The following is a 16,503-nucleotide window of genomic DNA, read 5'->3' as shown; positions in this document are numbered from 1 at the left end:
AAAACAGATAAACATTTGTTTTCAGTTTTCAATTTTGCATTTAAATGAAGAATGGAAAAAACTAATAACGACCATTTCCCGTTTACATTACTTAAACTGTGATGCCGGACTAAACCAGGTCTAAACCAGGACTAAACCAGGTCTAAACCAGGACTAAACCAGGACTGAGACTGGGACCAAGACCAGGATTGAGGCCAGTTTAGTCCTGGTTTAGTCCTGGTTCAGTCCATTATCTGTTTTTTTCCATTTTTCATTTAAACACAAAATCAAAAACTAAAAAACCAAATCATTATCTGTTTTTTCGTTTTGGTTTTGGAGACAAATAATGAAGAAAACTGTTGTTTTTTTCGTTTTCTTATTTTTGGTTTTATTGGTTCAAAAGACTTGAAAAGATCGACTTTGACGATAGACGCATCTCGTGGAGGTTTGATGCTCACTTTTTTCGGAGAGTCCTTCCCAGTATGAACGATGCACGATGACCTGAAGTCCGAAATTCGTGACGCATGTGTTTGAACCTAAAAAAAATCCTCTGTACAACCTTTAAACGTGTGAATGACCTGTTGTTTGTTGTTGTATTTCCCGGACACACTCAGTTTTATTTGTACCGTTCCTGGGTTTTATAGACGCTCTGTCGCTCTGTCGTCTTGTTTGAGATCGTGTTTAGCTCAGTGCTTGGAGGCTACACGTGCGCGCCCGCTCTCCTGCAGGGGGCGCTACACCTGGATGCCCTGCACGGCCTGGCGGATGCTCTCCAGCAGAGCCTTGTTCTCCGGGCTGGTGCAGTACTGGTCGTGGTGCGTGTACATGTCCGTCAGGGTGCTCACGTACGCGTCGAAGTTCTGCTCGCTCATCGGCTCCTGGAACAAAAACAACAACAACAAAAAAAACACGTCAGGTTTTTGTTCGTCAAAAGCTTTTCCCCGTGGAGATGTTTTTGCTTTGTCTGGAATGTTCCATCCAGGCAGCAGCCTAAGCAGGGACTCCCAGACTTCCTTCACCCCAGACACGTCCTCCAGCTCCTCTGTGGGAACCCCAAGGTGTTCCCAGGCCAGCCGAGAGTCATAGTCCCTCCAGTGTGTCCTGGGTCTTCCCTGGTCCCTCCTCCTGGTGGGACATGAACACCTCCTGAGGGAGACACCCAGGAGGCATCCGGAACAGATGCCCGAGCCAACTCAACTGGCTCCTCTCAACGTGGAGGAGCAGCGGCTCTACTCCAAGCTCCTCCCGCGTGACTGAGCTCCTCACCCTATCTCTAAGGGAGCGCCCAGCCACCCTGCGTCTGGAATGTTCCACACTACGGAATTAAACCTTTCTATCTATATGGAGACCAAACCAGACCAAGTTCCAGGTCACAAAACCAACGAGGCGGGAGCGAGCACACAGAAGGCAAACAAGAGAAGTGGCGAAATCAGAATTCAGGAGGCTCCAGGAGGTCGATGATGTTCAAAAGTCTCGTCTGTACAAAAAGCCTCTTCAGATAAAAACATTTTCAAACAAATCTAATGAAGAGCAGGTTTCTCTGAAGGACACATGCAGCTCCAGGACGAGACCAGGGTCAAAGAGCTCAGAGGAGGAAACCAACCAGGGACCAGGGACTAGACCAGGTACCACCAGACCAGGGACCAGACCAGGGACCAGACCAGGGACCAGACCAAGGACCAGGGCAGAGGGGTCTGTGGGATGCAGGGGATCTATGGGATTTGTCTCTGGGGGTGCAGGAGGCTCAGGGGGCTCATGGGGTGCAGGGGGTGCAGGAGGGTCAGTGGGTGGTCTGTGTGGGGTCAGTGGGGGGTCTGTAGGGTCTGTGGCAGGGACAGAAAGGCTCTTACTGTGAAACTGCAGAGTGTCTGTGAGGCAGGAGCCGCTCTCTGAGGACACACACCACACACTCATCAAACGACACATCGGCCAAGAAGGAAAATATCGACCAGCATGTGTTTTATTTTGTTATATGATGTTATTGTGAAACGCAGCAGAAAAAAGCCTCAGTTCAGTTGATGGTGAATGAGTTTAATCCTCTGTGTGGCAGTTGTATGTTGGTCTTAGATGTGTGTGTGTTCTTTACCATGTGTGGCAGTTGTATGTTGGCAAGGCTGGAGATCAGCGTCTGGCTCAGATTGGCCAGTTCGTGCAGCAGAGAGTCGTTCTGTTGTTCGATCACTTTGTTCTCCTCCTCCAGAGACTTCAGGCTGGACTCCATCGTCGTGATCTGCACAGAAGACCATACAGGTGTTCAGAACATACAAGTGTTCAGATTTCAGGTACATGCAGGCGTACAGGTGAATAAACAGGTGATGTTGAGCTGCACCTGAGGTCTGGATTTGATCATTTGTTCAGATCTGAGAGTTGCATACAGGTGTACACGCAGGTGTTCAGGTGTACATGCAGGTGTTCGGGTGTACATGCAGGTGTTCAGGTGTACTTGCGGGTGTACATGCAGGTGTTCGGGTGTACCTGCATGTGTACATGCAGGTGTTCGGGTGTACATGCAGGTGTACATGCAGGTGTTCGGGTGTACATGCAGGTGTACAGCAGGTGTTCGGGTGTACATGCAGGTGTTCGGGTGTACATGCAGGTGTTCGGGTGTGTACATGCAGGTGTACCTGCAGGTGTTCGGGTGTACATGCAGGTGTACATGCAGGTGTACATGCAGGTGTTCGGGTGTACATGCAGGTGTACCAGGTGTACAGCAGGTGTTCGGGTGTACATGCAGGTGTACATGCAGGTGTTCGGGTGTACATGCAGGTGTACCTGCAGGTGTTCGGGTGTACATGCAGGTGTACATGCAGGTGTACATGCAGATGCAGGTGTACATGCAGGTGTACATGCAGGTGTTCGGGTGTACATTGCAGGTGTACTTGCAGGTGTACTTGCAGGTGTACATGCAGGGTGTACTTGCAGGTGTACATGCAGGTGTTCGGGTGTACTTGCAGGTGTACTTGCAGGTGTTCAGGTGTACTTGCAGGTGTACTTGCAGGTGTTCAGTACCTGAGTCCTGAGTTTGATCATGTCCGACTCCACGCGGCTGTTGGACTCGTTCAGATCTTTGATTTCTTCATCGAGCTGTTTGATCTCCTCATCGTTCTCGATCCCTGACGCACAAACACCACAGTACAGAGAGAGTGTGTGTCTGTGTGTATGTTATGTGTTGTGTGTGTGTTGTGTGTGTGTATGTTGTGTGTTGTGTGTTGTGTGTGTTGTGTATGTTGTATGTTGTGTGTATGTTATGTGTTGTGTGTGTGTTGTGTGTGTGTATTGTGTGGTGTATGTTGTGTGTGTTGTGTATGTTGTGTGTATGTTGTATGTATGTTGTGTGTTGTGTGTTGTGTATGTTGTGTGTTGTGTGTGTTGTGTTGTGTGTTGTGTGTTTGCTCAGACCTTTAGCCGCTCTCTGCTTCAGCGTCATCATGTCCATCCCACTGAGTCTGGATTTCTTCATGGCCGACGAGGCGCGAGGGCATCCGGACAAACTGAGAGACAGGAGCAGACAGGGGCAAACTGAGAGACAGGAGCAGACAGGGGCAAACTGAGAGACAGGAGCAGACAGGGGCAAACTCAGAGACAGAACATGTGAGACAGGATCCTGATCAGGATCTTGGTGGAATGGACCTTATCTGTGGTTATCATGAGAACTTGAGTGAGGGACCCGTCTGCTGTGAGTGAGGGACCTGTCTGTTGTGAGTGAGGGACCTGTCTGCTGTGAGTGAGGGACCCGTCTGCTGTGAGTGAGGGACCTGTCTGCTGTGAGTGAGGGACCCGCCTGTTGTGAGAGAGAGGGACCCACCTGCGGTGAGTGAGGAAGCTGCCGCTGACGTGACCGGAGCCGTCGCATCCCGGCGTGGGGCAGCTCATCCCGTCGGTTTTCCCGGATTTCCAGCTGAACTGAGCTCCGTTCATGTAACTGTCCTTCTGGCGTTTGGCCGCCAGGGGGCACCCTGACGCGCTGCGGTGAGACGCGTACTTCCCCGTCACGTGACCCTGTCCGTCACAGCCCGGGACTGGACACCTGCGGGGTCAGAGGTCAGAGCAGCTGAAGGGTCAGAGGTCAGAGAAATGGAGGTCGCCACACGGTCTCCAGGGCCGAGAGGAGGGGGCGGGGTTAAGGGGGCGGGGTTAGGGGTTAGGGGGCAGGTCTTACTTGATTGGCTCCTGGTCGTCCTTGTCTTCTTTGTGGAAGATCTTGAGGCCGCTCTTTTTGGCTCGGGGACATCCGGACAAACTGAGACACAGACACAGAACTAAACCTGAGTAAAGACCCCAGGTTCTACATGTATGTCTATGGTAGAATGTTCAGCTGTTACCATGGAGACATTAACAACACACACATTAGTAAACACAGCCAAAATTTTTTTTTTAAATAGTCAAAACTCTTAAAAGTTGAAACCAAATCCAGACCATCTTTGTCATTTTCTACATTTGTTTGTGTTTTACAGATATTTTGGCACAAATATGTCAATGTTTTTATAAATCTCCATTTGATCTGATTCATGTTCATTTAGGTCTAAAATAAAACCAACTGTTCTGCAATGAAACACTCTGCCCATTTTTTAAACCCTCACCCACAGTTTGAGAACCTCTTCTTTAAGAGAACCACTGACACTTTACACCAGGGGTGGGCAAACTACGGCCTAGGGGCCATATGCGGCCCTTTAAACCTTTTAATCCGGCCCGCCAAACTGGAATAAATGAGTGCGTTTACATGCACATCAATAACCCGGTTATGATCGGGTTTTTTGAGTATCCCGGTTCCTTGATGGTGCATGTAAACGCAGTAACCCGGTTTCAGTAACCCGGTTATGGCAGTATCCCGGTTATTAGAAACCGGGTTACTGTAGCTGGTTTATTCCGATAGTAACCGGGATACTTGTGGCATGTATACGCAGTATCCCGGTTACTGCAACATAAAGTTGAGTCACATGCGTCCAAAAGACACTTTCCAGCCTTTCACCACAACAGTAGTGACATAAATAAATTGACCAACATAAATAAAGTGACCAAACGAGTGAAATGACTGTAAAAAGCTGCGCTAAACCTGCACACGCGCGACCTGCACTCGTGCGATACATGAACTATCTCCTATACTCTATACGCACGGAACACACTTACCATCATTAGTGCCTCTTCTGTCACAGAAATAACACACATAATCCACAGAGTCGTGTCATTTAGTCCAAAAGAAACTGATCGCATCAGCGGCGCAAGGAGCGAGTTGTTTTTATCGCCGCTAACAGTTTATGCTAATTAGCCTACGGTCTTAAGTTTCGTTTCTGTAAAACGTAAACAAATGTGATCAGAGCTGAATGATCTGATCAAACGGGCTGATGTGTCTATAGTGTTTATGGTTTAAAGTTGAGTTTATTTATGCAGAAGATTTGAATGAAGAATCTGCGCAGTGGATTGTGGGAGATCTCGTAGCTCCTTAGCTTCTTATGCTAAAGGAGCTCACGGTTTGTATTTTTCATTGTTTATGAAATTGATTTAAGTTAATTTTTGCGCCTGCGCATTTGTAAGATTATGTCAAGAAACCGGGATACTCCATTTGATCATGTACACGCGGATATGAGTGTCCCGGTTTCTCAGTGCGCATGTGTACGCAGTAACACGAATACTCACATAACCGGGATATGGCTAATAACCGGGTTATTGATGTGCATGTATACGCACTCAATTACAATAATAAACCTTGTTTATGTTTTATTTGTCATGCATTTCTGGCGTTTCCCAGTAGATGGCGCACTATATATACATTGAGGTGCGGCGCCGCAATGCTTTATGGGAAAGTGTTCTTACAGGAGTTATTGGGACCATGAGTGAAGTAGTGGTGTTCAAGATATAAGACTGCACTGCTTCATTTTCACATTGGTAAAAGTTAAACATAGAAAACTTATGGACTTCATATTGTCATTGTCAATGCACAGAACATCGTAGAGTTCAGTTTTACTGTTCACACAGGTGAATGTGTGATTGTACAATGTGAGCTCTGCCTTCAAGCTTTATAACAGTCAGACTTGAAAATTGAAAGCTCACGATTTGTGTTCACCTGTGGTGTGCAGTGGAACTATGTACTTTTGTCTATGTTGAATAATTCATAGCAACGTTAAAGTGCGTCTGAAGTCCTACATAAGCGTGAATATGAATGTAACGAAGCTGAGCTCTTAACACGATATGTCTTGTCTTCTGTCCGGCCCTTCAGTCAAACTTTAGGACTCTATGTGGCCCGCGAGCCAAAAAGTTTGCACACCAAACTGGGAAGAAAGTGTGTAGGATTTTAAACCTGTTTTGTCAAGTTTCTAACTGGAGTTTTATTTTCTTAGTGGTTTAACAGTTTTACCAAAACAACGCATATGACAAACACAGATGCATCTGTGCACTTTTATCAGGCAAACTGAAAACCACCTGTGGCTGTAGGTCTGTGCTGGAACAGAAATTTAGATTAGTTTTTACTTCATGTTTCATCTTGTTCTTCAGCGCAAACTGAGGAGGAGCCTGTACGAGGGGAGGAACGAGCGCGAAAAGACGAGGAACGAGCGTGAAAAGACGAGGAAGTTTTAAGAAGTTTATTCTACCCTGTGATACTTGCTGATGCATGAGGACACAGTGTTGTGGACACAGAGTTGTCACACTGAGGGGAATGTTTGTGTGGTGACGTCCCACACAGTGTCCGCGGGCTCCCGACGAGAGACGCCCCGCGCTCCCGACGACGGGCCACGCCCCGCGCTCCCGACGGGCCACGCCCCGCGCTCGTTCCGCGCTCCCACACACATCTACAAGTTTACTGCCAACAATAGTGGCCATAATGAAATGATCACACGCAACGAGAGTCAGACATCAAGTCTGAGACAAGACCGAGTCCAAACGCCTTCAAGTTCGAGACAAGACTGAGTCCAAACGCCTTCAAGTTCGAGACAAGACCGAGTCCAAACGCCTTCAAGTCCGAGACAAGACTGAGTCGAAGCACGCTCGAATCCGAGAGCAACCAAGACTGTAAAAAAACAGTCTTTGAGGCCGGTCTCGAATACTACGACTCTGTCGGCTGCACATTTGTTGAGTTCGTCTCTGTCCGTGTAAATAAACCAAAAAAACAGTTGTGTCGTGTTAAATAAGGACAGTAGGGGGCGCACCTGCGGTGAGACGCATAGTTCCCCGTGATGTGTCCAGACCCGTCACAGCCCGGAGTGGGACACCTGGAAATACACAGAGAGAGGGACTGAACCAGGACCAAATGGAAACACTTTTACCTGGAGGTTTTAAACTCACCTGAGCTCCTGAGAACTGGACGACAGGAGACTCCTCTGGACTTTGTCTCCAATCTGACAACTGGACAGACTGCAGCAGAGAGACAGGGTTAGACCAGGACTAAACCAGGACTAAACAGGACTAAACCAGGACTAAACCAGGACTAGACCAGGACTAAACCAGGACTAAACCAGGACTAAACCAGGGTCTGTGGGTCCCTGGGTCTGACTCATAGACCATTTATATAATTGGATATATCTAACGCTCTCGCCGCCTGTGACCTGAGCTGTGACCTGAGCTGTGACCTGAGCTGTGACCTGAGCTGTGACCTGAGCTGTGGATCCTGATGTTTTCATTTCTCTGTTTCGTCCCTAAATCCAGATCTGAACACAAATAACGGACCAATCAGACGCCTTCATTCCCCGAGGCCCCTCCCACTGGTCTTAGCAACAGGTTTGACTGACAGCTCGTTCGTTCCTCCCCTTTCTTTCCGGTGAGGGGGCGGGACATTTAACCTCCTCACTCATGATTGGCTGTTGTGTTGCTATGAGACTCGCGGGCGGATTTACAAACCCGGAGCCTGTAACCGCGGCAACGGGTGCATCGTCTGACCTGAAGTCTGTGGAGACCCGTGTGTTTGAGTTGCGAGTCTGGTCCTGACCTGAGCAGCTCCTTCTTGGGCTCTTTGCAGCTGAACCGGTGTTTGGATCCCGGGAGCATCTCACCGGAAAAACGACTCTCCTCCATCAAATCCCCGAACGGATCCAAGTCCTCAGTCTGGAACAACAACAGGACTGAACCAGGACTGAACCAGGACTAAACCAGGAATAAACCAGGACTAAACTAGGACTGAACCAGGACTGAACCAGGACTAAACTAGGACTGAACCAGGACTAAACAAGGACTAAACCAGGTCTGAACCAGGACTGAACCAGGTCTATATCTTGACTAAACCACGACTAAACCAGGACTGAACCAGGTCTAAACAAGGACTAAACCAGGACTGAACCAGGACTAAACTAGGAATGAACCAGGACTGAACCAGGACTGAACCAGGACTGAACCAGGACTAAACCAGGACTAAACCCAGACTAAACTAGGACTGAACCAGGACTAAACAAGGACTAAACCTGGACTGAACCAGGACTGAACCAGGACTGAACCAGGACTGAACTAGGACTGAACCAGGACTAAACAAGGACTAAACCAGGACTGAACCAGGACTAAACTAGGACTGAACCAGGTCTGAACTAGGACTGAACCAGGACTAAACAAGGACTAAACCAGGACTGAACCAGGACTAAACAAGGACTAAACCAGGTCTGAACCAGGACTGAACCAGGTCTATATCTTGACTAAACCACGACTAAACCAGGACTGAACCAGGTCTAAACAAGGACTAAACCAGGACTAAACCAGGACTAAACCTGGACTAAACTAGGACAGAACCAGGATTAAACCCAGACTAAACTAGGACTGAATCTTGACTAAACCAGGACTAAACCAGGACTGAACCAGGACTAAACCAGGTCTAAACCAGGACTAAACCAGGACTAAACCAGGACTAAACCAGGACTAAACCAGGACTAAACCAGGACTAGACCAGGACTAAACCAGGACTAAACCAGGACTAAACCAGGGTCTGAACTAGGACTAAACCTGGACTAAACCAGGACCGAACCAGATCTAAACCAGGTCTGAACCAGGACTGAACCAAGTCTGAACTAGGACTAAACCCGGACTAAACCCGGACTGAACCAGGACTAAACCAGGACTAAACTAGGACTAAACCAGGTCTAAATCTTGACTAAAAAACCAGGACTGAACCCCAGGACTAAACCAAGACTAAACCAAGACTAAACCAGGTCTACCCTCGGTCTAGTCCCGGTCTGGTACCTCCTTGTCGGTCTTGATCTTGGTGTAGTCCAGGGGCAGGTCCCAGGGGGCCGGGTCCAGGCCGTAGCAGCGCTCGCGGTGCAGGGCCTGGCGCTGGGGGGACATGGGCTGGAGGGGGGTCAGGACGGTCCCGCTGCCCTCGGGTCCCTCGGGTCCCTCAGGAGCCCCCCTCAGGCCCCCCACGTCCAGAGACACGCTGTCCTCAGGGTCCCCCACCGGGCTCTGAGGGGACACGGGAGACAGGGGGGACAGGGGAGACAGGGGGACAGGGGGGACAGGGGACAGGGGGGACAGGGGAGACAGGGGGGACAGGGGAGACAGGGGAGACAGGGGAGACAGGGGGACAAGGGGGACACAGGGGGACAGGGGAGGACAGGGGGGACAGGGGGGACAGGGGGGAGACAGGGGAGACAGGGGGGACAGGGGAGGGGACAGGGGAGACAGGGGGACAGGGGAGACAGGGGAGACAGGGGGACACAGGGGGGAGACAGGGGAGACAGGGAGACAGGGGGGACAAGGGGACACAGGGGACAGGGGGGACAGGGGGGACAGGGGAGACAAGGGGAGACGGGGGGGACGGGGGGGACAGGGGGACAGGGGGGACAGGGGGACAGGGGAGACAGGGGAGACAGGGGGGACAGGGGAGACACAGGGGGGACACAGGGGGGACAGGGGAGACAGGGGAGACAGGGGGACAGGGGGGACAGGGGGGACAGGGGAGACAGGGGAGACAGGGGGGACAGGGGAGACAGGGGGGGGGGACACGGGAAACAGGGGAGACAGGGGGGACAGGGGAGACAGGGGAGACAGGGGAGACAGGGGGGACAGGGGAGACAGGGGGACAGGGGGGGGACAGGGGGGACAGGGGGGACAGGGGAGACAGGGGAGAGACAGGGGAGACGGGGGGGGGACGGGGGGGGGACACGGGGGGGACACGGGGGGGTTACCGGTGTGAGTTGTGTGTGCTCGGCCCGGCAGCGTGTGGACAGGTGTGTGTATGTGTGTGTGTGTGTTGTGTATAGTTGTGTGTGTGTTGTTGTGTGTTGTTGTGTGTTTTGTGTGTGTTTGTGTGTGTGTGTGTGTTGTGTGTGTGTGTTGTTGTGTGTGTGTGTTGTATAGTTGTGTGTGTGTTGTTGTGTGTGTTGTATAGTTGTGTGTGTGTTGTGTGTGTTGTTGTGTGTGTGTGTTGTATAGTTGTGTGTGTGTTGTGTGTGTGTGTGTTGTGTATAGTTGTGTGTGTTGTTGTGTGTGTTGTATAGTTGTGTGTTGTGTGTGTGTGTTGTGTATAGTTGTATAGGTGTGTGTGTGTTGTGTGCGTTGTATAGTTGTGTGTGTGTTGTGTTGTATAGTTGTGTGTTGTGTGTGTGTGTGTTGTATAGTTGTGTGTGTGTTGTGTTGTATAGTTGTGTGTGTGTGTGTTGTGTGTGTGTGTGTGTGTGTATAGTTGTGTGTGTGTTGTGTTGTGTGTGTTGTGTGTGTGTGTGTTGTATAGTTGTGTGTGTTGTTGTGTGTATGTGTGTGTTGTTGTGTGTGTGTTGTGTGTGTGTGTGTGTGTGTGTGTGTGTGTGTGTGTGTGTGTGTGTGTGTTGTGTGTGTGTGTGTGTGTGTGTGTGTGTGTGTGTTGTGTGTGTGTGTGTGTGTGTGTGTGTGTGTGTGTGTGTGTGTGTTGTGTGTGTGTGTGTGTGTGTGTGTGTGTTGTGTGTGTGTGTGTGTGTGTGTGTGTGTGTGTGTGTGTGTGTGTTGTGTACCTGTGTGAGTCGTGCGTGCTCGGCCCTGCAACGCGTCGACAGGTTGAGGATGGCGGTGGTGTGTGTGTGTGTGTGTGTTGTGTGTGTGTGTGTGTGTGTGTGTGTGTGTGTGTGTGTGTGTGTGTGTGTGTGTGTGTGTGTGTGTGTGTGTGTGTGTGTGTGTGTGTGTGTGTGTGTGTGTGTGTGTTGTGTGTGTGTGTGTGTTGTGTGTGTGTGTGTGTGTGTGTGTGTGTGTGTGTGTGTGTGTTGTGTGTGTGTGTGTGTGTGTGTGTGTGTGTTGTGTGTTGTGTGTGTGTGTGTGTGTGTGTGTTGTGTGTTGTGTGTGTGTGTGTGTTGTTGTGTGTGTGTGTGTGTGTGTGTGTGTGTGTTGTGTTGTGTGTGTGTGTGTGTGTTGTGTGTGTGTGTGTTGTGTGTGTGTGTGTTGTGTGTGTGTGTTGTGTACCTGTGTGAGTCGTGCGTGCTCGGCCCTGCAGCGCGTCGACAGGTTGAGGATGGCGGTGGTGTGTGTGTTGTGTGTGTTGTTGTGTGTGTGTGTGTGTGGTGTGTTGTGTGTGTTGTTGTGTGTGTGTTGTTGTGTTGTGTTGTGTACCTGTGTGAGTCGTGCGTGCTCGGCCCTGCAGCGCGTCGACAGGTTGAGGATGGCGGTGGCGTGTGTGTGTGTGTTGTGTATAGTTGTGTGTGTTGTGTGTTGTTGTGTGTGTTGTGTGTGTGTGTTGTGTGTGTGTTGTGTACCTGTGTGAGTCGTGCGTGCTCGGCCCTGCAGCGCGTCGACAGGTTGAGGATGGCGGTGGCGTGTGTGGTGTGTGTGTGTTGTGTGTGTGTGTGTTGTGTGTGGTGTGTGTGTTGTTGTGTGTGTTGTGTGTGTGTTGTTCTGTGTGTGTGTTGTGTGTGTTGTGTACCTGTGTGAGTCGTGCCGTGCTCGGCCCTGCAGCGCGTCGACAGGTTGAGGATGGCGGTGGCGTGTGTGGTGTTGTTGTGTTGTTGTGTGTGTGTGTGTGTGTGTGTGTGTGTGTTGTGTGTGTGTTGTGTGTGTGTGTGTTGTTCTGTGTGTGTGTTGTGTGTGTTGTGTACCTGTGTGAGTCGTGCGTGCTCGGCCCTGCAGCGCGTCGACAGGTTGAGGATGGCGGTGGCGGCCATGTGCGCCGCCTCCATGTCGTGGTTGTAGTCGAAGCTGCTCTTGCTGCAGGTGGAGCTGGCGCTGGACGAGGTGGACGGGGCGTAGGAGCTGGACGGGCTGGAGCGGCCCAGACGACGCACTGGACGACAACGACAAAAACACAAACAACAACACAAACCTGAGCGGAGGAGGCGTCACGACTCACAGCAAGAAGGTTCTGGGTTCAATTCCCGGGTCTTTATGCATGTTCTCCCTATGTCTGTTTCCTGGTCCTGATCCGGTCCTGGTCTGGTCCTGGTCTGGTCCTGGTCTGGTCCTGGTCCTGGTCTGGTCCTGGTCTGGTCCTGGTTTAGTCCTGGTCTGGTCCTGGTCTGGTCCTGGTCTGGTCCTGTTTCAGTCCTGGTCTGGTCCTGGTATAGTCCTGGTCTGGTCCTGGTCTGGTCCTGTTTCAGTCCTGGTCTGGTCCTGGTATAGTCCTGGTCTGGTCCTGGTCTGGTCCTGTTTCAGTCCTGGTCCTGGCTCTTTCACTTCACTAGTTTGATTATTTGTTCAGTAAAACATTTCTTCTGTGTCCCAGACTCCAGTTTGTTCTTTTCACACCAAACAAACCAAACCTGGTCCCACTGACGTTTATCCAAGTGTCCTGCACACAGCAGGTTCTACTCATGGATCTGTTCAAATATCTGGAGGATGTTGCTTGTTTCTGTCTCCAGTTGTCGTAGTGTCACTCACTGGAACTTCAGCTGAAAAAAATCCCCTGGGCCGAGACAAGATTTTTCTCATAGAGGCAGTGTAATGACAAACTGCTGGTGTTCGTCTGACAGGGAGCTACAACTTTCAAAAATGTCAGATTCTGTGGTGATTTTTACCTATTTTTTATCATAAAGTTTTTCTCAGCTCAAATCAATCCTTCAGTTTTCTTAAAAAACGCTTTATAATCATTCACTCCGGCTCCGCTCTGCTCCTCTCGCTCTGATTGGTCAAAGCGATCACATGATATACAAGACCACGCTCCGTGTGCGCGGTCGCGTGCAGTCGTGTGCCCGCGGGAGAAAAGACTCTACTGCACATGCTCAGTCGGCCCACAGACACCAGAAGAACCTCACCGGGCTGAAGGAGAATCTGGGACCATGAGACATTGAGCTCAGCCCATTGACTTGAATGGGCGAACACTTTGAAACCCCGGGCTTGGATCCACAGCAGCGAGGCTGAGATGCACCGTCTCACCTGGTGATCTTCTCGTTGAGCCTTGGTGGGTACAGACGTGTGGGCAGGTCCCTGTCCCCCAGTGGAGGTCGACCTCCAGCAGACACAGTTTCTCAAACCCGTCTAAGAACCTCACTAACCCGAGGAGGTCAGACTCTTAAACCTACAGTCGTGGGGCAGGCGTCTGGACCAGACCCAGGCCCCCGTTGCACTCCTAACAGGGCGCGGGGGCCCAGTGCACACAGGTCGACCTGGTGGACCTGCAGTAGCAGATGAAGTGGTGCAGGTCTGAATCCACTCGGCTGCTTCAGGGAAACTGTCAGTGACTCTTTAAATCAGTTCTGGTTCCTTTGGTCGATCCACTGGGACTTGGAGCTCGTTTGGCCGCGAGTCGAGCTTCACCCCTCATCTTCTTCACTCACCACAAACAGGAAATGACATCATGAGTCTCCCTCCCATGATGCATTTGTTGGTTGAGTTTGGACCTGAGTTCACATTCTCACCAGAGGAACCAGAGTTTGGCATTTGGAGACCGAGACCTCCTCCTTTCTGAAGTCTCGGCCTGTTTGATTTAGTGCAGATCTGAGTGCGACAACTGCTGTGGATGTGAAAGAACCCTTAGTCCTGGTTCAGTCCTGGTTCAGTCCTGGTTCAGTCCTGGTTCAGTCCTGGTTCAGTCCTGGTTCAGTAATGGTCAGGACAAATGCAGGTGTAACCCAAAAAGCGTCTCACCTTCGTAGGGCTTCGGGGACGTCTCCCTCGGGCCCTTCCCTGGACCCCTCCTGCCGTACGGACCCTCGTAGTTGTAGTCGTACGTGGTCTTCGAGTATTTCTCCAGCTCTTTGGCCAGATTCGAGCGCGGAGTCGTGGTCGGGACGTTGTTTTTAAAGCCGTACTGCGGAATCTCCAGCTGCTTCACGAAACACATGGGTCTGAGGAGCACAAGATTAGACCTGGTTTAGTCCTGGTTCAGTCCTGGTTCAGTCCTGGTTTAGTCCTGCTTCAGTCCTGGTTAGTCCTGGTTTAGTCCTGCTTCAGTCCTGGTTCAGTCCTGGTTCAGTCCTGGTTTGGTTCAGTCCTGGTTTAGTCCTGCTCAGTCCTGGTTCAGTCCTGGTTCAGTCCTGGTTCAGTCCTGGTTTAGTCCTGCTTCAGTCCTGCTTCAGTCCTGGTTCAGTCCTGGTTTAGTCCTGGTTTAGTCCTGCTTCAGTCCTGCTTCAGTCCTGCTTCAGTCCTGGTTCAGTCCTGTACCTGAGCACTCGGTCCGAGGCCTGGCCTTTGCTGTCCGGGTTGTGGGTTTTCTCGTGGACTTTCGCCATCTTCTCGGCGGCGGCGATGGGACAGCCGGACAGACTGAGGACGAGAGAAACGCCGTCAGCTCAGAACGAGAACGAAAGTCAACAGAGGTGTGACGCTAACTGAAGGCACTGCTCTGTCTGAAGCTCTGTCAGGCTTTAAGTTTCGTTTTAACACAATCTGACGCAAAAGTTGGACACTCGAAACCGGAAAACGAAGCTTTAGCTATGTCCATTCATATATTAAGGATTTGTGTGTGACGTGTCAGACTGAGATTATTCCGTTTATTTTTATATAATCACAGCGACTTTAAACAACGCAAACAACATAAAACTGTCTGAAATCTCCAGCTCGTTAGATCAGTGTCATAGAAAAGTATATATGGTCCCAGTCAAACAGAAGTAAACAACAAGGCCAAAAATTCAAGTGAATTCATCTGATATAAAAATGTATTGAACAGATACATATGTACTCTAGTTTATCAAACTGTTCACCTTTTTTCTGGACCATTTTTGGTTCTAAAGTTCCATCCGTTTTAAACAGACCATGTATGAAACATGGAACAAAAATTATTTCCCAAATTTCAAAGACTCAAAAATCATGTAAATAAATGTTTGTATTTCATCATATCTTGTGTTATTCCATCTTTGAACTGTTGATGAAGGGACAGGATTTTAAAAAAATATATATATATTTAAAATGATAAAAATTTTCTTGGAAGGACTGACATATTTTATAGAAATAGTTTCTTTCATTTTGAAGTAATATTAAAATATTCAGAAGAAAAAAGCGACAAATGATGTAAAATCCTGCACCTTCTACTTGTTTGTACAATTTTCCCTCCGTTACTTTTCCCTCCGTTACCATGAACTTTCTTAATAAAAAATCTCATGAATCAAAAAGTAAGAGGTTTTTCAACCTAATCTTGTACCATATGGTAGAAAACTATATGAAGCAAATATTCAAACCAGTTTGTTAAGGATATGGAAGTGAGAACCAAGAGTTATCACTGTTTGGATTTATTGACCAAAAAGTGCTGCATATTTCATTCCCTCCGTTACCGACATGAGTTTTTTTAATTTTTTGTCTTGAACTTGAAAGAATCTCACAGGTTTAACTTGACCCTGTTGGAGTGTAACTCTTTCCTACATTCTGATACTTTACTTATTTCAATAGTTCCTCTAGTTTCTGAATAAGAGACATTTGAATGTCAAAAATCTGACCCTGTTTCCTCCGTTAACCACTTGACCGAACCCAAAGCTGAAGTCGTCCTCCTGGGTTGTGGAATAGATCTGATCTAATTCCGACGGAGCTTTGTCAGTCTAATCGACGCTCGCTCTGTGTCCGACCTTTAGTCTCCAGATATTTACAACGACTTCATTCATTCGACATCGTCCTGCACCAACCAAGAACTGAAAAACTACACGAGGTTAAAGGATCATAAATATTTTGTGGCGAGATGTGTGAGATCTTTGTCGATCACCAAACATCACATCTGCTCCTGAAACAGCAACAGTAAAGAGACTCATAAATTGTCATCTGTTTCGGTAAAATACAAAAAAATCTGCTAAAAAAACGATCCAAACACAAAGAAAATGTGACTCTGCTGACTCGTGTTGGTCCTGAATGGGCCGAGTGCAGAACAGTTTTCCACTTGATTCACAATTTTATTATCACCAACCACCAGTCCCAGTTTTTGATGTTGAAAATCTGGTCACCCTGAGGAAACTAAGACTAGAGTTTGGCTCAGTGTTCTGCGGCTTCGTTTCCGTCTCACCTTCGATGCGAGTTCCTGTTGCTGTTTACGTGTCCGCGTCCAGAGCAGCCCGGAGTCGGACATTTTAGAACGTTCTCGTACATCGCGAGAACTTCACAGGGGAGGAGTTAGGAGACGAGGGGAGGAGATAGGAGACGAGGGGAGGAGATAGGAGACAAGGGGAGAACATAGGAGAGGAGGGGAGGAGATAGGAGGCGAGGGGAGGAGATAGGAGACATGGGGAGAACATA

The 16,503-nt window shown here is 49.3% G+C and overlaps 1 protein-coding gene across 1 annotated transcript in view; it reads right to left on the bottom strand.

The window, feature by feature from the left end:
* Positions 1–565: 565 nt before the first annotated feature.
* The window catches only part of LOC110173247 (myelin transcription factor 1-like protein), a 23,000-nt gene continuing 7,062 nt past the window's right edge, over positions 566–16,503 (bottom strand). Inside the window, 14 exon segments of the mRNA XM_055149133.1 lie at positions 566–857; positions 2,066–2,209; positions 2,989–3,092; positions 3,379–3,470; positions 3,785–4,006; positions 4,139–4,219; positions 7,122–7,184; positions 7,258–7,326; positions 7,898–8,013; positions 9,133–9,354; positions 11,952–12,136; positions 13,936–14,135; positions 14,452–14,553; positions 16,274–16,364. Coding sequence (XP_055005108.1) covers positions 714–857; positions 2,066–2,209; positions 2,989–3,092; positions 3,379–3,470; positions 3,785–4,006; positions 4,139–4,219; positions 7,122–7,184; positions 7,258–7,326; positions 7,898–8,013; positions 9,133–9,354; positions 11,952–12,136; positions 13,936–14,135; positions 14,452–14,553; positions 16,274–16,364 — 1,835 coding nt within the window. The 3' untranslated portion in view covers positions 566–713.

The sequence above is a fragment of the Boleophthalmus pectinirostris genome, unplaced genomic scaffold (genome assembly GCF_026225935.1).
Source record: "Boleophthalmus pectinirostris isolate CB_2022bp ecotype Guang Dong unplaced genomic scaffold, ASM2622593v1 HiC_scaffold_13, whole genome shotgun sequence".
In the NCBI taxonomy this organism is placed as follows: domain Eukaryota; kingdom Metazoa; phylum Chordata; class Actinopteri; order Gobiiformes; family Gobiidae; genus Boleophthalmus; species Boleophthalmus pectinirostris.
The sequence above is the reverse complement of the archived record's forward strand: the minus strand, read 5'-3'. Positions and strand labels throughout refer to the sequence as shown.